The sequence below is a fragment of the Oryctolagus cuniculus genome, chromosome 10 (assembly GCF_051225735.1).
Source record: "Oryctolagus cuniculus isolate XC-2025 breed Fujian yellow rabbit chromosome 10, ASM5122573v1, whole genome shotgun sequence".
In the NCBI taxonomy this organism is placed as follows: domain Eukaryota; kingdom Metazoa; phylum Chordata; class Mammalia; order Lagomorpha; family Leporidae; genus Oryctolagus; species Oryctolagus cuniculus.
In genome coordinates, this window is record NC_142876.1 from 57,037,025 (window position 1) to 57,059,036 (window position 22,012).

A 22,012-nucleotide genomic window follows, 5' to 3' on the forward strand; every position below is an offset into this window, starting at 1 on the left:
TAAAAGCCTGTCATTTCCTTAGGTGAACTAGGGTCTTGGAAGAAAGAAAAACAGGGCAGGGAATGGAACTAAGAACATGACATGCGTCTTGAGGACCAGACACTGTGCTGGCTGCTTTTCCTGCACTAACTCATTAAAGTTTGCAAGAATGCCAGGAGACAGGTAGTAGCAAATCCATTTTTGTTTGACAAGTTCAAATTTTATAGTTAGCATTTCTAGCTTTCCATAAATTTCTTCTTAAGTCATGATGTCCAGTTTCCACAGAAAGCAGAAAATTTAATTTTGTCAACCCAAGGTAATCCAGTTACTTCTGAATTTAAATATAGTTGGTACAAGGGTGGGCATTTGGCCTGATTAAGATGCCCATGTTCTGGGGCCAGTGCTGTGGTGCAGTGAATAAAGCTGCCACCTGCTTTGCCAGTATTCCATATGAGTGCCGATTTGAGTCCCAGCTGTTTCACTTCCGATCCAGCTCTCTGCTATGGCCTGGGAAAGCAGTAGAAGATGGTCCAAGTCCTTGGGCCCCTGAACCCAAGTGGGAGACCTGGAAGAAGCTCCTGGCTCCTGGCTTCGGATTAGCATAGCTCTGGCCGTTGCGGCCAACTGGGGAGTGAACCAGGGTGGAAGACCTCTGTCTCTTTCTGCCTCTCTGTAACTTGCCTTTCAAATAAATCTTAAAAAAAAAAAAAAAAAAAAGATGCCCATGTTTTACATAAAAGTGCCTGAATTCAATCCCTAGTTCCTATTCCTGACTCCACTTTCCTGCTGATGCAGACTCGGGGAATCAGCAGGTGATGACTCAAGTAGTTGGGTCCATGCCACACATGTAGAAGACCTGGATTGAGTTGCCCCTTCCTGGCTTCAGCCTGGCCTGGTCCCAGTCATTGCAGGCATTAGTGGATGAGAACTTTCTCTCTCTGCCTTTCAAATTTTTAAAAATGAAAAAATAATACAGTAGCGTACGGCCCTTGTTGTCACTCCTTATCCCTGAGGTGTGCTGGGTCTCTTGGGACAGTGTTGGCTTGTAGACCGACCTGGGGCGGGGGCAGGCATTTAGCCTGATCGCTGGCTCTGCTGTTGCTGCATTCCACTGGGAAGTTCCTGTTTTCTGGTCTTTGTGACCCTCCTGGTTCAGTATCCTGTGTGTGGGGATCCTGCACTCCTCATCCATCTTGTCCCAAGCCCTGGATCCTGTGTGGCTGTGGCTCGTGCTGTATCATGTTCCTGTTTCTCCAGGACTCACGGAGACTTCTCAGAGTTCTGAGACTGACCTGAGAGCCCCACCACACCAAGGCATTCCTCAGCCGTTGCCAGGCTTCTCATCCTTTCCCCGGGCTTCTGCAATACAGTCCTGTAAACTGGGAGGCTTATCAACAACACGACTTTATTTCTCACAGGTCTGAAGGCCAGGAAGTCTGAGATCAAGATGCCAATACATTCAGTCTCTGAGCGTCTACTTCCTGGTTCACGGATGGCGCCTTCTAGCTGTGTCCTCACACGGAAGAGAGAGAAGGCGAGAGAGGGCAAGAGCCCTCAAAGCTCTCTGTCCTGTAAGGGCCCTGATCCCGTTCGTGCAGGATGCACCTGCAAGACCTCCTTGTACCGTCACCTGGAGGTCTAAAATTTTACCATATGAGTTTTGGGGGACACAGACATTCAGAGCACAGCGCTAGGCAATGTCTCTGTGACTGTGCTGGCGTGAGACTTGAACTCCTGAGCTCCCACTTGGGAAGCCAGGCGGTGGCCGCTTTGACCCTGGAGACCCTGTCAGTGTATCTGGGGTTTCTCTCTCCCCTTCTATCCAAGGCTTTTGATCCACAGAGGGAGCCATTGTAGAGGGCATTCCCTATAGATCTGAACTGTGGGGTGTCCTGGGCTGACCCTTCTTTCGACAGTCATTGAGCGCTTTCTCTTCCTCTTCCTCACCTCCTTTTCCTTCTCCTTCCTTTTGAAGTAAAAAAAAAAAAAAATGTGGTTTTCTTTTTTAAAGATTTATTTAGTATTTGATAGAGTTACACAGAAAGAAGAGAGGCAGAGAGAGGTCTTCCACCCTGGTTCACTCCCCAATTGGCCACAATGCCTGAAGCTGCACTAATCCAGAGCCGTGCTAATCCGGAGCCAGGAGCCTCTTCAGGGTCTCCCACGAGGGTGCAGGGGCCCAAGGACTTGGGCCATCTTCCATTGCTTTCCCAGGCCATAGCAGAGAGCTGGATCGGAAGTGGAGCAGCGGGAACTCGAACCAGTGCCTGTATGGGATGCCTGCACTGCAGACGGTGGGTAATTTACCTGTTACGCACAGTGCCAGTCCCAAAAAACATGGTTTTCATCATGCTACATTACCCCCCTACCCTCCGTTTTTTAGTTCTTGGTGTAAACTCTGCTGAGCCTTTCAGGATCCTTGTCTCTTAGGAACTCAACATGTTGTTTCTCAACCTGCTGCCCGCAGTAGCCACAGAGCTTTGTTCCTAGGTGTTGTCTCCACTCCAGGCTCTAGAAAGTTTGCTGTGGAACTTAAAGGTGAGCAGAGAGTCCTGTGATTTCACCTTGACTCCTGTCCCCAAGAGCAGTATGTAAGGAAAACTGCTTTCATTTGTTTGCTTGTATTTTTCTAGAAATGAACATGAAACGCTTAAGATCGGAATTAACACACAGATCAGTTTAGAATTCTGTTTGCCTCCCCGCCCCCCCATGTCCATCTAAATAATGAAGGGAAGGGCAAGGGCTCCAGAAAGCAGCAGGAGAAACCTTGGATGACATCTCAGAATAGCATGCGCAATGCCTCACCTAGGAGGAAGCAGCCTGGAGAGGTGCAGGAGCTGGCCCGAGACCACACTCCAGGGCCAGGATGACTCCAGCCTCCTGCGGCTCTGCCTGGCTGTAAAACAAACGCTAGGGAGTGGGCGTGGGGTTTAAAAGGAAGGCGTTATCAGTTTCAGATGCTGCAGAGAGATCCAGAAAGATTAGCACAAGGACTGAGGCTTTTCCCATCAGGGGTCCTCAGAAACCTTGCTGGGGGTTTGATGCATCCTGAAAACATTTTATTCTGCATTTCCAGTTTCTGTGCTTTGAATAAGTTCCTCACTAAAGTTCATGTTATGGAAACTTAATTCCCAAATTCATATGTTAATAATATTTGGAGGTGAGGTCTGTGGGAGGTGATTAGGATTTAATGAGGTCATGGTGTTAGCGCCTTTATGAGAAGGAGACCTGAGCTTGCAGCCTGCCCTGTCTCTCTGTGCGATGCCCCCGGTGGTGCTATGAAGCAGCAAGGAGGTCCTCACTGGGTGCTGGTGCCATGCTGTTGGACGCCCCAGTCTCTAGAACTGTGAGCCCAGTAAACTCTGGGACTTTATAAATTGCCCATTTTGTAGTATTTAGTTATAGCAACAGGAAATGGATAAAGCACCAGTAGTAAAAGATTCTAAAGACTACACCTCGGGGATGGGCATTTAGCCTAGTGGTTAAGGTATCCATATTCCACATCAGAGTATCTGCGTTCAGCACCCACCTCTGGCTCGTGACACCAGCTTCCTGCTAATGTAGATCCTGGGAGGCAGTAGTGATGGCTCAAGTCCCTGTGTGGGAGACCTGTGTTGCATTCCCAGCTCCTGGCTTTGGCTTGGCCCAGTTCTGGCCGTTGTGGGCATTTGGGGAGTGAATCAGCAGAAGGGAGCCCTCTGTCTAATAAATTTTTTTAAAAAAGACTGGAACATCAGTAAGGATATCAGTACATGAAATCCTTGAGTAGTGGAAGTTGTGAATTTGAAGTTAACAGCAAAAGAGGTGTTTTGAGTGGACAAAAGGGATCGTGTTGAGGGTATGAGGGTGCCCCAAAGTGCCTGTAGTAAGGAGCATCAGAGAGAGGAATCGCAGCTGAGATTGCACAGCGGTGGACTCGAGACAGGCTCACAACTGCTATCCGTGAAGGAATCCTGTTTTGTAAAGCTTCCTTACAAACTCTTCTCAGCAGTGTCAGTTTGCAAGCTCTCCCTCACTGTGCAAATGGCGCTGAGCATGCGGTGTCTGTCACCCATCCTGGCAGGCCTGGCCTTGCTGTCCTCTTCTTGCAGGCGGATTTTATTTATTTATTCTGGTATGCTCCTAAAAGCCCTGTGATAGCCAAGTTTCTAAGCAAAAGGGCCTCAAAGAGATCTGTCCCCTGAAGAGCCTCCTGCCACACCGGGGCTCCCCTGAGTCTTGAAGTAGGTAAGTAAGGGGCTGGGAAGGGAAGGGGAAGGGCAGAGTGACTGCTGGGAGTCGTGCAGTGGCAGCCCGTGCTCGCCGATCTCGCAGACACTCTCGAACAGCAGCGCTCTGAGGATGGAGGGCCCGTACCGTGAATGAGAGGCTGGCTTCTCCCTTGTGCCAGGCCCTTGGCTGATTGTTTCATTTCTTTGAGAAACAAACATTAGGAGGAGCTTACATCAGATTACATATAGATACCCGTAGGAGTCTGTTTCTTAATGCAATTCCTACTTACTGATGCCGTCTCTGTACAAGGTACTGAGATAGGTGGCAAGAAAAATGCAAAATGGGAAAATCTCAGCTCTTGCCTCCAGAGGGCCTGTTGCCTAGTGAGGCGCAGGGTAGACGAATATGCAGGTAAGTCTACCTGGTGGAAGACAAGGGCTTTACTAGAGAACAGAGGGCATGAGGGAGCTTGAAACATTATTTCTTGCTGGTATCTGTGGAGATGTAGCAGTTTAGACAGATTTTGTAAGCAGGTCTAGATTTCATTGAGTTGGGGTGTGGACAAAGTATTCCCCCTGAGGAGTGGGCATTTAGCTTAGCAGTTAAGAACTTGTCTTGTCAGAGTATGTGGATTTAATTCCTGGCTCCGGCTACTGATTCCAGCTTCCTGCTGATGCATATCCTAATGCAATGGTGCCTTCTTTTTCTATCCAGTGTGGGAGACCTGGATTGAGAACCCCATGCCCAGCTTCAGTCCTGGCCCTCAGGGGCATGTGGGGAATGAGCCAGCAGGTGGGAGTTCTATCTGTCTATCTGTCTCTTTTTCTCCGCCTCCCCACCCCAGTTTATATAAGAGGCAGAGTATTTCTTGTGGAAAACCAACCAAGGATAACCAAGGATATAGAAATTCAATCTTCTTGGCTCCTCTGTGGACCCCAGGGCACGTGATATCAGAAGCAGATCCAGTTTGTTCCCCTGCTTCCCTTCCCCGCACTGCCTCTACCACATCACCTCCAGGATTGCCTGAGACTTCAGTTGTTGTATGCAGGTCTCTGACACTTCGACACAGGGAAATAAACAAAGGTCCCTTCCTGGGAAGATGGAGAGGAGTTGGTCTTGGGAAGAGGATAAGAAATAGGCCCCGGGAAGAGAGAGACGTGGAGCTTATCAGACTTTGCCCACTGCTGTGATTAGAACGTGGTTTGTCCCCTCCGAAAATCGAGTTGAAATTTGATGGCAGTGCTGGGAAGTGAGGTCTTTAAGAGGTGATTAGGGTCATTAAGAAGGATTGTGTGTTTCTCAAGGGACTGGGTTCATCTTGCTGACAGCAGGTGAGCTCTGGCGCTCACAGGACGGGATACGCTATCGTGAGATCAGGTTGTTGTAGAGCGAGGCCACCTGATGTCTTGCTTCTTCTGCACATTCTTCCCCACCCTTCTACTGTGCTGCAGGGTCATGAAGCAGCACAAAGCCCTTCCAGATGCCAGCACTGGTGCTCCTAGGCTTCCAGCCCCCAGAACCATGAGCCAAAATAAATCTCTTCATAGACTACCCAGCCTCAGGTATTCCACTGTAGTTACAGAAAATGGACACAGGTAGAGGAAAGAAGTGACAGTGGCTGGTGGGACTAAGGACCTCTGCATACCTCAGTGTACCTCAAAGTTGGGTCAGCCAGAGTTAGAAAAAAAAGAGGGTATGTGTTGTGGATGTTTTGTCAGGAGAGTCGATTTGAGGGATACAAAGCAGAGCTGTGGCTGAGCCATTTGCTTGTTTCTTTGAGCTGGTCCTGGGGCAGTCCCTCAGTGAATTCACATGGGAAGGGCCATTTGGCGCATACCTTGCCTTCTAAGGAGCTAAGTGCAGAACATTTGAGTTCTCTGTGCAGGTGGAAGTGGCCCTTTCCCTGGCAGCATGGCTGCAGGTGCAGCCACAATGTCTTGGTCCATGTGACAAGAGGGGAGTGAGGCCAGGGCAGGATCACAGCACAGTCCTGGCACTCAGCAGTCACGTGGGCCACGTGCTGGCCTTGAAGCACCTGACCTGTATTTTTTAACTTAGCTGCCACAGAGAAGCAGTCACTGAGGATCGTGGAGAGCACTTTCTCCAGGGCATGATGGGAGCCAGATCTGTAAGAAGTGAAGGTGCGAGAAGGTGAGGGGAGTTGGTGACTGCAGGTCTGGGCCAAACTTCTAAGATGTGTGCTGGTGACAGGAAGAGGGGCGAAAGAGAGCAGTTGGCTCTTTCCCCTGCTCGGTGGGTGGAGGAGGCCGCAGCAGTGCTGGGAGCGCTCTCTCCGCCAACCTGCCCCGGCCCTCTCGCGTTGCGTGGTCTCCCAGACCAGGACTGTCCCGGTCCTGATATGGCTTGTGGACAGCAGAAGATTCAGTCTCAGCAGAAAAATGCCAAGAAGCAAGCTGGACAAAAGAAGAAACAAAGACATGACCAAAAGGCTGCTGCCAAAGCTGCCTTAATATACACCTGCACTGTCTGCAGGACACAAATGCCAGACCCTAAGACCTTCAAGCAGCACTTGGAGAGCAAACATCCTAAGACTCCGCTTCCTCCAGAATTGGCTGATGTTCAGGCTTAAAGTTGTTTACAGGCGAATTTGTGACACCTCTGACTCTTCTGCTGTCTCAGGCCCTAGGTAACAAACCTGCAGCTGCTTTTTTTTTTTTTTTTTTTTTTTGACAGGCAGAGTGGACAGTGAGAGTGAGACAGAGAGAAAGGTCTTCCTTTTGCTGTTGGTTCACCCTCCAATGGCCGCCACGGTCTGCGCACTGCGCTGATCCGATGGCAGAAGCCAGGTACTTCTCCTGGTCTCCCATGGGGTGCAGGGCCCAAGCACTTGGGCCATCCTCCACTGCACTCCCGGGCCACAGCAGAGAGCTGGCCTGGAAGAGGGGCAACCGGGACAGAATCCGGTGCCCCGATCGGGACTAGAACCCGGTGTGCCGGTGCCGCAAGGTGGATTAGCCTATTGAGCCACGGCGCCGGCCCATGCAGCTGTTTTTCTAACAAACTGTTGATCAGCAAAAATACAGGGGCTACAAAAATACTCATTTTTATGCTGTTCCCTTTTGAGCTTCATGCAAAGACAATTCTGTGTAAATGTACAGTTGACTCTGATTTGGAAATCTGGAAATCAGTCCATCCTTGTTATAAAAATTTTTTTACAATTGTAATTATATTGATGTTCATATTGTGTAAAATAACTCATTTAATAAAGTAGTACTTTGATTTTACAACATCAAAAAAAGAGCAGTTGAAGGGGAAGAAGTAAGTTATTTTGAACATTTTCCCCTTTCTAAAGAATTTGTTTCAGAGTGAGAGAAACTGAGTGAGGGGGAGAGGAGTGAGTCACAGGGAGGAGACTGAAGATGCTCCTTGAGTGGCCTGTTCTCAGAGGAGGCACCGTGAAGCTGCCTTGCAGATGGCAGTGCCTTGTGGGGATGGCGGTGGGCGGGGCTTGGGGAGAGCAGTGAGAGAGTGTAGAGTCTTGGCTGGTGTCTGCTGCCAGCATTGAAGGGGCAAGAGGAGGTTGCTACTCCCAGTCCCAGTGGGAGAGAAAATGAGAGCAAGCTGGACCACTTGACAGGAGATGCAGCCTGTGGCAGATGGGTATAGCCTATCCCTGGTGAGCTTCAGGGAGGAGAACAGGGAAATAAATACCCCAACTTTCTGTCTGTCTGTCTCTGTTTCATTCTTGCTGTGCCTTTCATTGTCTAGACCCAGCCGGAAGCCAGAAACCCAGAAAGTCCATAAAGATCCACCTCCCGAAGCAAAGAGAATGGTAGAAAAGGGTGGATTAGGGGTCTAGAGGGACTAAATTAATAAAACCACGTAAAGAGCTCTTGGGTGAGGGCCCAAGGACTTGTGTTAGCTGTGGCCCCTGGAGTGCTGTGTGATGAACAACCCTAAGTCTCAATGGAGCAGTGCAGGTTGACTACTAGTCTGAAACATTTAGGGTCAGAATTGTTTTGGAATTTTGGACTTTTTCTTTTCAGATTTTGGAATATTTGCATACACATAAAGAGATACCTGGGGGATGGGATCCAAGTATTTTTAGAGCACCTGTGTTTTGACTGTGACCCATCACGTGAAGTCGGCAGTGAAAGTTTCCGTTTGTGACATCATGTCAGTGCTTAAAGAGTTGTTCAGAGTTGTTCATTTTGGAACATTTCAGATTTTGGTTGTTTTTTGGTTGTTGTTGTGTGTGTTTTTTTTGACAGGCAGAGTTAGAGACAGAGAGAAAGGTCTTCCTTCTGTTGGTTCACCCCCCAAATGGCTGCTGCGGCTGTCGTGTTGCACTGATCGGAAGCCAGGAGCCAAGTGCTTCTCCTGGTCTCCCATGCGGGTGCAGGGCCCAAGCACTTGGGCCATCCTCCACTGCTCTCCCAGGCCACAGCAGAGAGCTGGCCTGGAAGAGGAACAACCGGGACAGAACCAGCGCCCCAACCAGGACTAGAACCTGGGGTGCTGGCGCCGCAGGCGGAGGATTAGCCTAGTGAGCTGTGGCGCTGGCCCAGATTTTGAATTTTTAAGATTAGGGTGCGGCCTGTTTATAGCATTAAGCGTGTATTCTCTCAGGCCTATGGGTTGGCAACTGCCAGGTGACATGGTGGAATGGGTGGGAACCAGGAGGTGTCAAGGATTACAGCCAGTAACCCTGGGAGGGCGAGGTAGAAAGTAAGTTGCAGGTATAAATGGCTTTGTGAGTACAACTACTATTTATGCTCTTCTGCCATCCACATCCATTCTCTTACTGTTCTATGGAAATACAGTGTGTCGTTGCTCCATGGCTGCATTTCCCATCTAAAGACTCTATTTTTGAGCTTGACTAGGTGATAGCTGGTGGACATGGGGCATATAATTTCTGTTCTTAAAGACAGAACTCTCATTTCCCACCTCTCCCTTAAGCCTGCTGCCTGGGATTGTAGGTGTGCTGCTGCTGAGGCCTCCTGGTGCACACCAATAAGGATGTCACAGATGGTGAAGCAACAACACAGTTGGAGTATGGCTCCCTGGCTGCTTATGTACATATGAGGGTACTTCCAAAAGTTTATAGAAAATGCAACTTTTAAATATGTTTAGCTTGGTGCAAAAAATTAGAAATCCATGCATACAAGGAGTCTCCAAAAAGTTTATGGAAAATGCACATTATGAAAAAACTATGCATGGGGTTGGCATTGTGGTGCAATGGGTTAAACTGCCATTTACAATCCCAGCACCCCATTTGGAGTGCCAGTTTGAATCCTGCTTCTCTGCTTCGGATCCAGCTCCCTGCTAATGTGCCTGGCAAGGCAGTTGATAATGGTCCAAGCACTTGGGCCCCTGCCACCCTTGTTGGAGACCCAGGTGGAGTTCCTGGCTACTGGCTTTTGCTTGGCCCATTGCGGAATGAATCAGTGGATAGAAGATTGTCTCTCTCTCTCTCTCTCTCTCTTGCTCACTCTGCCTTTCAAATAATAAAATATTTGTATAGATTTTAATTTTTTCCTGACCTAAATGAACGTATCTTTTTATTTTATTTTATAATTTTATTTTTGACAGGCAGAGTGGACAGTGAGAGAGACAGAGAGAAAGGTCTTCCTTTGCCGTTGGTTCACCCTCCAATGGCCGCCGCGGCTGGCGCACTGCAGCCGGCGCACCGCGCTGATCCGATGGCAGGAGCCAGGTACTTATCCTGGTCTCCCATGGGGTGAGGGCCCAAGGACTTGGGCCATCCTCCACTGCACTCCCTGGCCACAGCAGAGAGCTGGCCTGGAAGAGGGGCAACCGGGACAGAATCCGGCACCCCGACCGGGACTAGAGCCCAGTGTGCCGGTGCTGCAAAGTGGAGGATTACCCTGGTGAGCCGCGGCGCCGGCGTATGAACGTATCTTTATTTATATATAAACTTTTAAAAATTTATTTATTTGAAAGAGTTACACAGAGAGAGGAGAGGTGGGGGGGGGGGAGGGAGGGATGGATGGAGGGAGGGAGAGGTCTTCCATCTGCTGGTTCACTCCCCAATTGGCTGCAATGGCCGGAGCTGTGCCGATCTGAAGCCAGGAGCTTCTTCCGGGTCTCCCACATGGGTTCAGGGGTCCAAGTACTTGGGCCATCTTCTACTGCTTTCCCAGGCCAGAGCAGAGAGCTGGATCAGAAGTGGAGCTGCCAGGATTCAAACCAGCGCTCATAAGGGATGCCAGCACTGCAGGCAGCAGCTTTACCTGCTATGCCACACTGCCAGCTCCCAAAAACTTTTTGAAGGAGCTTCATAAAAGTTAGGTGGAATAGAAAGAGGCCTTCATCTTATTTAGGCTGCTATTATTTTGGGTCTTTGTTTTGTGAGCAAATTGATAGGAGCCTCTACTCTGATACCTCGAGGACGGGATAACACAGAGGTATAGATTCATTGTTTTCAGCATTTACTAGTCCAAGACAGCAGAGGCACCGGAACTTTTAATTTTTTCTCCTGTCAGCCCTGGTCAGTATTTGGAAAGGAAATATTCTTGGAGAGGTAATTATCAAAATAAGGTCTCCCTAATGGAAGCAGGACAAGCAGTGCCAGCACCTGTTCTTTCTGTGCACAGGGGATCCAGGTGAAAAGGAGAGAGATGAGGGGACAGAGCCATTTGCCACTTGCTGGAATATGGCTCACAACTAGAAAGAAGAAAGCAGGATTCTAACCTGGACCCATTGTGTTCCAAAGCCTGTGCTCCATTCCTTCGAGGTCAATGAGGTCAGATTCTAGGAGGGGCCTAGCTATTCTGGAACCTAAGGTGGTATCTAAAGTTGATTTCTGTGGATGCCCAGGGCATAAGAAACCGAATTGACTCTTGCTTATTTGTTCATTGGCAGCGAAGGGATTGGTTTAGTACATTTAAAAAAAAAGTATTTATTTGAGAGAGAGTTACAGACGGAGAGACAGAGAGAAAGGTTTTCCATCTGCTGGTTCACTTCTCAAATGGCTGCAACGGCTCGAGCTGGACTGATCCGAAGCCAGGATCTGGGAGCTGCTTCCGGGTCTCCCGTGTGGGTGCAGGGACCTAAGCTTTCCCAGGCCATAGCAGAGAGCTGGATCAAAAGAAGAGCTGCCGGGACACAAACAGGTGTCCATATGGGATGCCAGCACCACAAGTGGAGGCTTAACCTACTATGCCACAGCACTGGCCCCCGGTCTAGTACTTCCATCTCAAATGTACAAATGCACAAAATGGTTTTGTTAAAGAGGATATTCTTGGTAACTCACCTGATTTCTTGTGGCCAAGAAGAACAAAAGAGAATGAAAGTGCTGACTGTCAGTAAAGTCAGTATTAAAGCACAGATGTGGAGGTGAGGTTGTCACAGTTCAAATTCTAGCTCTCAATGGAGCCAGCACTGTGGCATAGCGAGTAAAGCCACCGCCTGCAGCACCTGCATCCTGTATGGCGCCAGTTCGAGTCTCGGCTGCTTCACTTCCCATCTAGCTCTCTGCTGTGGCCTGGAAAAGCAGTAGAAGATGGCCCAAGTCCTTGGGCCCCTGCAACCACGTCGGAGACCTGGAAGAAGTTCCTTGGCGTAGCTCCGGCCATTGCCGCTATCAGGGGAGTGAACCAGTGAATGGAAGATGGATCTCTCTCTCTCTCTCTCTCTCTCTCTCTCTCTGCTTCTACCTCTGCCTCTCTGTAACTCTGCCTTTCAAATAAATAAATCTTTAAAAAAAATTCTAGCTCTCAGGAAAATTATTGAACCTGTCTTCAGTTTCCTTGCATAGGAGTTGGAGGTAATATGTTAAGTATTGGGGACAGGTTTTCAGTCTAGCATTTAAGTTTGTCCATGTCCCACATTGGAGTACGTGCGTTGAATCCCTGGCTCTAGCTTCTGACTCCAGCTTCCTGCTAATGCAGACTCTAGGAGGCAGTAATGGTGGCTCAAGTGGCCATCATTTTAGGAGACCTAGATTGAGCTCCCAGCTTTGGCTGTAGCCCAGACCCAGCAGTCACAAATATTTGGGAAATGAATCAGTAAGCTGAGCTCCCTTTTTATCTGTCTCTCTGCCTCTTAAATAAAATTGCAAAAGGAAAAAACAAAAGAAAAAATTCCTACAGTTCAGTAACAAAAACCAAGGGGAAAATATGTCAAATTTCTAACCCATCGTGGGTGCTATTATAGCTACTATAGAGCCAGCACTTTGTACTTAAGCCATGGCTGGCCCAGCTCCTTTGCTCCATGGCATAGGAATTGACTTTACGACTCTTGTAACTCTGTAGCTTCCAGGCATGATTTAGTGGGGCATGGGCAATGAGTGATGATTAAAAAATACAGCAAGCTCTGGCAGCAAATGCTAGAAGACTGGCCAAAGGACAGTTCTCCATTCCTGGCCAAGAGAACTAAATGGAGACCCTTCGGTTAAGCCCATTTAATGATCTGTCTGGATGAATTGTTGGAAGAAGCCCCAGTTCTGGAAGCTGACTCCCACCCGAGTTGCATAGTGATCCCTGCTGTTGCAAACTCCAAGCTAATAAGTTCTTGGAGGAGGCTGGAGGCTGGGATACAATCCTGGTTATGGCAGACAGGGCTGCACTGAGATAGTGATGGCTCATTCATATGTTCATTCACTGAAAAATGCAGAAGTAGGGGGAAACCATTGAAGAATCCAAGTCAGTTTTCTGAAGGCTGTGTTCTTCTGGCCTTTGGCCCACCTGCTATAACCTTGGTCAGCTAAAAACTTATTTGAGGGGATGGAGGAAGAAGGATGGAGTACCTACCTGAAAATGTTGTCACCATCTGTCTTGTGATTCAGTAAACATGGTGGCATGCTATTAAGGGATTCATCCAGGAAAATGGGGCAATTGTGCATACAGCTTCTTAGACTAAAAAGGTCACTGCTCCTTGTGAAACTGCAGAGTATGACAATAAGAAGTGAGATACCCCTCGCACTGCAGGGCCGTGTTTTGGAAAAGAGAATGAATCTGGCTTACTACTGGACTCTTTTCACTCAGACTGCCATTTATTTTTATATTTATCTATAGGAGGATGATTCTAAAGTCCATGGAAAATAGAATTAAAAGATGTTCATATTAGGGGCTGGTGCTGTGGCACAGTGGGTTAAAGCCCTGGATGCAGCACCAGCATCCCATATGAGCGCCAGCTCCTCCACTTCCAATCCAGCTCCCTGCTAATGTGCCTGGGAAAGCACTGAAGGATGCCCCAAGTGCTTGGGCCCCTGGATCCATGTGAGGGACCTGGATGAAGCTCCTGGCTTTTCATCTGCCCAGCTCCAGCCATGGCAGCCATCTGGGGAGTGAACCAGCAAATGAAAGACCTCTCTCTCTCTTTCTGTCTCGCGGTCTCTACCTCTCTCTGTGACTCTTTCAAATAAATAAAATAAATAAAAAGTGTTTATTTTGGTACAAAACCTTGAAATCCATGCAGTTTTCATAGTGCACATTTCCATGCACTTTTTGAAGGCCCTGTGTGTATGTGTGTGGCCGCCCATTAGCAATACTCATGCCTTCATTTTTCCTGCTTAGCTCTCCTCACCCCTTAGTTCAAGATTTCATAACTGTCCAGCTGCATTCACATTTCTGTCTTCTTGGTCAGTATTAAGCCTTTCAATGAAACTGTAAGATTTCTTCTGTTTTACCCAGATACCTGGTGCACAGCACTGGCCTGGAAGAAGGACTCTGTTAACACCTCAGGGTGGGTTCGCTGGGAAAGGATTCAGGCAAGAAGCGACCCTTGAGTGGAGCCTTAGAAGTACTTTTTAGATAGAAAAGGTAGGGAAGGAGCAGGCAGTGTGGTGTGCCTGTGCCTGTGGGTGGGCAAAGGAGGCTGGAGACAGAGTTGGGAACCAGGCAGGGAAGGCCTCACTGCCCTTGTGTGTGTATCCTGCAGATAATGGGGATCCTTGGCTGGGCTTCGAGCAGAGGCTAAGGGTGGACTTGCATTAAGAGACAGAAGAGCCAGGAGTCTGGTCAGTCTTCAAGCTGAGCCTCCGTTTGCTTTTTTTTTTTTTTGCCGTTGGTTCACCCTCCAATGGCCGCTGCAGCCGGCGCATCACGCTGATCCAAAGGCAGGAGCCAGGTGCTTCTCCTGGTCTTCCATGCGAGTGCAGGGCCCAAGCACTTGGGCCATCCTCCACTGCACTCCCGGGCCATAGCAGAGAGCTGGCCTGGAAGAGGGGCAACTGGGACAGAATCCGGCGCCCCGACCGGGACTAGAACCCGGTATACCAGTGCCGCAAGGCGGAGGATTAGCCTATTGAGCCACGGCGCCGGCCCGTTTGCTTATTTCTAAAGCAGGGACCACAGGTCGGCATGAGGGGCTTGGGTGTTTGCAAGTTGTAAATATATGTGAAGTATTACATGTGATTTTTGAGTCATAAGTGAGTTAACATGCTCACTCCCAGAAAGAGATTACTTTTGTCATCTGAGGCAAAAGGCACATGCTGGTATTGTTACCTGATTGATACGGCTGTCCACATCCTTAAACATCTGGTTTCTGTTTTTGTTTTGAAATGGGAGCAGCTATTACTGTTTGTTCAGCATAGACCAACTGCTTCACAATGGAGGGATGGGTGAGGGAGTGGTGATAAGCAGGGATCTTCAAGAGGTTTTGTTTTGTTTTTGGCCAGAAAAATGTTTACTATCTCCTCGACAGTATGTGGCAGCTCAGATACCTGAACATATCATATTTTGCTAAAACTCTCCTCTCCAAAAGAGCATCAGTAGATGAACAGAGAGCTGGTATAGAAATAGCTAAATATACAGAGCCATATAGGAGGCATGGTAGAACACGAGATTCACCTGACCTCATTCCCTGTGTGCTTCGGAGGCATCCAGGTTGCTAAAGAAAACAGGAGCCTGGGTCTGCACGCCGTCTCCCAGCGAGTGCAGGTGTGACCCAGGAAATCGTGTCACTTCCCTGTAAAGTGAGGAATGTCCTAGGGCCCGCTGCACTGGGCTGCGTGGATGCTTACGTGAGATGGTGTGACTGAAGCACTTTGTAGGGGACCTGGTAAAGGAGCACTTAGAAGTTATTATTAGGGCTGGGAGAGGAAGGACCTGAGTTGGGAAGGCAGGCAATAGTTATTCTGATGGGGGCATCAGGTAGTTACTTTCAAGTTTCTTCTGAAGACAAATCTTAGCTGACACTTGAAAAAGGGGATTGAGTTCAGTCTGTAAAAGTTCTTGAGTCTGGAGAGGTTTTGGAGTCCAGTGGCAACCTGAGCAGGCCACATGGATGGGGCAGTAGGGTCTGAAGGTGCAGAGGTGGTGGCTGTTCCTGGGCTACAAAACGGCATGGATGGTGACCATCGGCGAAGCCACAGTACACACAGCTGCAGGTGTGACAATCAAACTGTTTCCCACTTTGTTTGCAACAGGTAGCAGCACTACCTGGGAAGACCCTTGTGGGGGAAGACAGGGAAGCTGTTGAGTGCAAATCTTAGCTTTGAGCTTCAGTTACACGAGGAGACCCCAAAAAGCTTATGAAAAAGGGAATTAAAAGATAAATTAATTTTGGTGCACAAAATTTCTTAAATCTCTGCATATAAGGGTTCTTCATAAAGGTCATGGAAAATGTGTATTATGAAAAAATGTGTCGATTTTAATTTGTTTTTGCACCAAGTCAGATTTTTAATTTTTTTTCCATGAAGTTTTTGATGCACCCTTATACATAATGCCTTATTTCAGCACTTGTCATATTAGACTTTTCTAATGGTAAGTTAAGGAGAGGAAGGAAGACTGGCTCAGAGGAAAGGTGCTTTTATGTAAGAGTTTAGCGCAGTGACCAAAAGTTTACTCTTGCACTTCATCACGCATTGGGCCTTGGAGTTATGTTTTTGGGAATTAGAAAAAACAAGGTTTCCAGGTGGCATACAACTGGTTCCCATCTCCCTAGCATCTCTGTCTTTGGCTGCTGTGATGCCCTGGTTATTAATGCCAGCTCTGGTGTGCGTCTGCTCTCAGGTCTGTTCGTATCGCAGCCATAATACAGCACCTTGTGGACAGTGAGATCCAAGTTCTCTGTCCCTCCCAACAATGCCTGTCTATCACTCCCAGCCCCACCCAAATGAAGCAAAACCACGTCTCGAGTTGCCAGGTTCCCTGGGCCTGGCCAGGCACACGTCAGGCTCAGGGCTTAGCTCTGTGGATGGAGCCATGTATGTGCTCAAGCTTGCTTGACACTGGTGAAATCCACAAGGATCTCTCAACTGATGGACTCTGAGGAAATGATACAGTAAAATATATATATATTTACACAAGTATATTTAATTATTTTTTTAAACCACAACTGAAAAAAGTCTTTGCCACTGGGTGGATTTAAATCTGACAAGTAACCCTAGGAGTTTTTATTGGTACCATTGTTGTTTTCTTTGGCTCCATGTATTATATTGGTAAAATTACCCTCCCCAAAAAGGAAAAAAGAATAATTGTAAAAGGCAAATATTTTGTACAAAAATACAAAGTTTTAAAAGCTCTTTAAGTATAGTTCATATTATTACTAAAAGTTGGCCTATATATTTGTATATCTGCATATCTTTCCTACATTTGGGATTTTAGACATGAAAGGTACTGTTTACACAGTATATGTTTTAAATTCTCCCTATAGCTCACCAACCAATGATAGTCTTTTTCTGATTGGAGCATTCCATACTTTGGAAGATATAATTTGCATAATTGTATGGTTATCAGGTGAGAAAAATCTGTGATGCCGTCTGCACACTGAAAATCAACATATCACCCAGGAGGGACCTTTTGAGTTTCTAAGTCCTTTAGTGATGATGGGATGGCAAAAAACAGGAGTTGTCAATTTTTTCAGTAATTGGTTTTCAGTGCTTTTCCCCTCCAGTCTGAGGAGGTGATGTGATCTGGAAGGAGTGTCCTTTGCCTTGGAGAGCCGGCTAAGAATCTGCTCACATTATTACAGCAGTCCATTACAATGTGGATGATAGTACTAGAAGAGAGAAATAAGGGTGGCGTTAGTTTTTTTAAAGAGTTAATGTACAATTCTAAAAACGAAACATTTTTATAGGAAAGAGTCTAAGCTGGATCCTTCAATAATGTTTATTTTCTCAATGTCTAGAAGTTCTTATGCATGTTAAGTAAAAGGTAAATTTCATTTTGCAAGAGCCCCTCTGGGGAAGTCTCATTCTTGTTCAGATCTCCAGTGGGCAAGCAAGGCAAACAGATGACAGATCTAGGTAACCTGTCAGCATCTACTGTAACCTCTTGCTTAGCTATCTGTATTCCATTCCATCAGTCCAACAAGCTGTGTGTTCCTTTGGTGTGTTAAGATCTAGCACGTGGACCAATGCCTGACACATCAGAGGTACAAAATAATAATAGTCAGTTGACTGGATGTATGGATAACTGGTATCCCAGGTTCTTCCAAAAATAATGAGCCAAAATATGAGTGCATTTCAAAAAGTTCATGGAAATAGAATTCAAAGATAAGTGCCGGCGCTGCGGCTCACTAGGCTAATCCTCCGCCTTGCGGTGCCAGCACACCAGGTTCTAGTCCCAGTCGGGGCGCCGGATTCTGTCCCGGTTGCCCCTCTTCCAGGCCAGCTCTCTGCTGTGGCCAGGGAGTGCAGTGGAAGGATGGCCCAAGTGCTTGGGCCCTGCACCCCATGGGAGACCAGGAGAAGCACCTGGCTCTTGCCATCGGATCAGCGCAGTGCGCCGGCCGTGGCGGCCATTGGAGGGTGAACCAACGACAAAGGAAGACCTTTCTCTCTCTCTCTCACTGTCCACTCTGTCAAAAAATTTAAAAAAGATAAGTGTATTTTGGTGTAAAAAAATTCAACTATAGTTTTTTATAATATGCATTTTCACAAGTCTTTTGAAGTCCCCTCATGTATGATTTAAAATTTTTTGTACCAAAATAAATCTCTTATAAAATTGATCAGGTTTGTGAGCTGGAAGACCATGCCTTCACAATGCCCCTATCTGGCCACACCTGTGTGCCCACCTGCCAATCAGGCTAATTAACCACTCCCCTTTGGAAGTGGATTAAAGTCTGGAACGCGGTGGGTCCAGCCCGTTTGCCTCTTTCACCACTTTGGGTCCTTGCTGCCCTGTGCCTTCTGGCCATCCACCCAGTGCTTTCTGGCTGCCTGTTCCTCCACACGGCTGGCTCCTGGTACTTGGTATGAATCCAGATTTCCCTTTCTTTCTTAGATAGAGCCCTCACTCTCCTATGTGTTTCTCTCACTGAATAAAAAGCTTAAAAGCATCTTTGAATTCTGTTTCCACAAATTTTTGAAGTCCCTTCATATGTCTGAAGGTTTTTTAAACCACTAACTTTTAAAAACGATGAATTCATTGAAATATAATTCCCAAATCATATAATTAAATCATATAGAATTCAGTATTTTAAAATATATTCAAAGTTGTATAATTTAGGGCATTTTCATCACCCTCCAAAGAAACCCTGCACTCATCAATCATTTCCCATTTCCTTCATTGCCCACTCCAAACCTGTAAATCGCTTTCTGATGAAGAAAACTAAGATGCCCTGTTCCACATAGGATTGTGTATTAAATGAAGCTTAGATAAGTATCTTTTGAAATAAAAAATTTTCCGCAAGCCTGCTTATTAAGGGGCAATGGTTATGCACCCCCAGTATCTAGCAGAGTATCTGGCCTAGGTAGATGGTCAACAGATGCATGTGGGATAGAATGCTTGGCCACCTGACTTGACTGGGTGGATGTCTATGAAAAAGACATAAACAACCTTGGTGCCATGTCTTAAACAACAATTAACTAACAATATTGTAAGCTGTTGTCCTGTGCCAGTTATTAAATATTTTATTATACAACAGGCAAATCCATTAACTTCTGTAAGTCTTTACCACAACCCTATAAAGAAGACACTATTACAGTTCCCCTGAAATGCATAAGCTGCTCAGCTATTAAGTGACAAAACCAGGACTGGTACCCAAGGTGGAGACTATTTACAGCCCTCAAACTTACAATCTCTCATTCTGTAATAGAACTAAGCCCCGCAGCTGCCATTGACTGCTCACTCACCTGTCTCCCTGTCTTTTTCGCAAATGAAGTTATTGATCTCGTCACATTGGAAATCGTTCCACTGCCCAGCATAAATCAACCCGGCACAGTCTTCTCCTGGCCCTTGGCCACGATCCCAATTATCTGGCTGTCCAGCTTTCCAATTTCTTTTAACAAAAGAGAAAAAATGAGTGTTATTTGCACAGTAATGCAGAGGTTTTCTTTACTCGAGAGCAGCCAAGCCATGTGAAAAACAAAAACTGAGGCATATCATTTGTCCTGGAATGAAAATGTGTTGCTTAAAAAGCAGTGCGTGCTCTTTTTCAGAAAAAGCCGCAGCTGAGTTATGAGTAGCCAGGCTTGTATTCTTTGTTTGCCACAATGAAATCAGTTCATTGAGCTTCTCCATCACAGTGCTAAGTGTGTGAATCCTTCTTTGAGAAAGATGACTTTTTAGTGTGTACTGGAATACCGACTTCTGTATATGCATACACCCACATGTGTACATGCATGAATTCACTAGTATAATGCACTATGAGGGCATCACTCTCCCTCTCTATCTTGTGAGAACCCAGACGGATCCTTGTATATTTCAGTATCTCCAAGTCAAAGTGTCAGGAAGAGGAAGTGGAAGACCCTTTGAGACCCTTTGTTTGCAAGAACCTAGAGTTACAAACAACTGGTTGCAGTTTTCTGGTTGATGGCTTTAGAAAGAAATAGTAATTTAATCCTCTGGAAAATGACTCATACATTTCATTGCTTTTTTTTTTTTTTTTTTTTTTGAGACTGAGATTCTTAAACAAGTGTTTCTTCAGGATGAGTTCATTCGAGGCTTGTTCACTTGGATGTTGCTGCTCCAAAATGGCACTTTTAACAGTTCTTGATTCTGTTTCTGCGCCATAAATCAGACGTGTTTCCAGACTCAATTTGTAGCGTCATTTTGAAGATGCAGGTTCATGCAGCGAGGCTGTGGCCAATGCCTGAGAGGAGCATTGTGGAGGCTGGGGAGGGGGCTGCTCCCCATCAGCCGCAGGCCAGCTGTCCTGGGGTCACTCCAGGAGACAGCCCACGGCGTCCTACATCTTTGGACAATAAGACCAGCAAGACCAGAGGGCAGCGGGAAGGGACATTTGAAGTATATAATCAAGGGGTGCAGAACAAATGGTACAACTGGACTGCCGCACACCAAGTGTGTATTTTGGGATTTTTAGAAAAATGAATAGTGACCCCCATTGAATAAATCCAGCAATAAAAAAAATAAGAGGAAATGGAGTAAAAAGAATGGTATAATACTTGGAAGAGAGAGTTAGAAAATAGTTATTCACGCACACACTCAACAGATACCCATAGAGCAGCGACTACGTGTCTATAACCTAGGTTGTGATGGCAGCACAGCACACAGAGAGCCCAGAGTCGCTGCTCTCAGAGCACTTACATAACAGACAAGAGACAGATGGACTCAGAATCTCAGGCTGTCATGGTGAGGCCAGACAGATGAAACTGGAAGGAAAAATAATTTATTTTCAAGTGTATGAGATTGGAAAAAAAATGAATAGTGACCTCACATGAGCCCGGTGATGAAAAGATAGTTTGGAGGAAGCTGCCTTTTCTGTGTCTACTTTCTGTCTACTTTGCAGGACTCCCCCAGCAATGTCAGTGATGTCTGAGCTGCTTGCTCTTGTTAAAACACGTCATTCATTTTTGCTGGTCAGGTGAGATCGCTTGGTTCTAATTTTGTTGATGGGATTTGCAATTCCTGAATATATAATAAGAGAACATTTGATATTCTCGATTTCTCAGTTAACTGAGAAACTAGATAAACAGGACTTCTTTGGGTTTAGAAGATGTGTTTAATATTTCCCCCTCCTTTAAAGTCATTTTAAGTTAAGTAGATAAGGGGCCGGCGCTGTGGCACAGCAGGTTAAAGCCCTGGCCTGAAGTGCCGGCATTCCATTTGGGCACCAGTTCTGGTCTCGGCTGCTCCTCTTCCAATCCAGCTCTCTGCTATGGCCTGGGAAAGCAGTAGAAGATGGCCCAAGTGCTTGGGCCCTTGTACCCATGGGGGACCCAGAAGAAGCTCCTGGCTTCAGATTGGCTCAGCTCTGGCCATTGCAGCCATCTGCGGAGTGAAACCACAGATCAAAGACCTCTTTCTCTGTCTCTACCTCTCTCTGAAACTCTGTCTTTCAAATAAACCAACTTTTTTTTTTTTTTAAAGATTTAAGTAGATAAAAGAGATCCATTAACTAGATGGAGTGATAACCAGGTGGAGAGAAAGGTGGTGGCTGGCACCGCGGCTCACTAGGCTAATCCTCTGCCTGCGGCGCTGGCACACCAGGTTCTAGTCCCGGTTGGGGTGCCGGATTCTGTCCCAGTTGCTCCTCTTCCAGTCTAGCCCTCTGCTATGGCCCGGGAAGGCAGTGGAGGATGGCCCAGGTGTTTGGGCCCTGAACCTGCATGGGAGACCAGGAGAAGCACCTGGCTCCTGGCTTCGGATCGGCACAGCGTGCCGGCCATAGCGGCCATTTGGGGGGTGAAACAATGGAAGGAAGACCTTTCTCTCTGTCTCTCTCTCTCTCTCACTGTCTAACTGCCTGTCAAAAAAAAAAAAAAAAGTGGCGATCTTTGTCACCTTTCTGCAGGTCACTGAATTCTTCAGATACAGTGTGGAGGGATTTCTGGAGGAGAAGAAGCAGAAAGCAGTTCTGGGTGAGTGGGATGTGTGTGTGACTGCTGGAGCCCACCAAGGATGGGGTGGGGTGGCCCTAAGCCACTGTACGGAGCACTTGGTCCTGTAGGCTGAGCTTGCAGAGTCTCAGAAGCTTCAGATCACAGGGG

General features: G+C 47.0%; 1 protein-coding gene, 1 long non-coding RNA gene and 1 pseudogene across 6 annotated transcripts in view; 2 read left to right on the forward strand and 1 right to left on the reverse strand.

Annotated features, from left to right (window-relative positions):
* Positions 1-22,012, forward strand: part of LOC127492402 (uncharacterized) — an 80,574-nt gene that overhangs the window by 49,053 nt on the left and 9,509 nt on the right. For 2 of the 4 annotated variants that reach the window (XR_016214624.1, XR_016214622.1), the window contains exon 2: positions 21,817-21,883. The exons of 1 other annotated variant lie outside the window; for it this stretch is intronic. This is a non-coding gene — a long non-coding RNA (uncharacterized LOC127492402). Of the gene's footprint in view, positions 1-1,397; positions 4,207-4,905; positions 4,984-21,816; positions 21,884-22,012 lie in introns of all 4 variants that reach the window. One more of the 4 variants, XR_016214623.1, reaches the window with a different exon arrangement.
* LOC127489894 (transcriptional regulator ZNF706 pseudogene) lies at positions 6,486-6,855 on the forward strand (annotated as a pseudogene).
* Positions 16,414-22,012, reverse strand: part of COLEC12 (collectin subfamily member 12) — a 205,655-nt gene continuing 200,056 nt past the window's right edge. For both annotated transcript variants that reach the window (XM_089305861.1, XM_051852076.3), the window contains 2 exons: positions 19,196-19,341; positions 16,414-17,118 (listed from right to left, as the gene is read on the reverse strand). In XM_089305861.1, the coding sequence (XP_089161987.1) occupies positions 17,099-17,118; positions 19,196-19,341 (166 nt within the window). In that variant the 3' untranslated portion in view covers positions 16,414-17,098. The remainder of the gene's footprint in view (positions 17,119-19,195; positions 19,342-22,012) is intronic.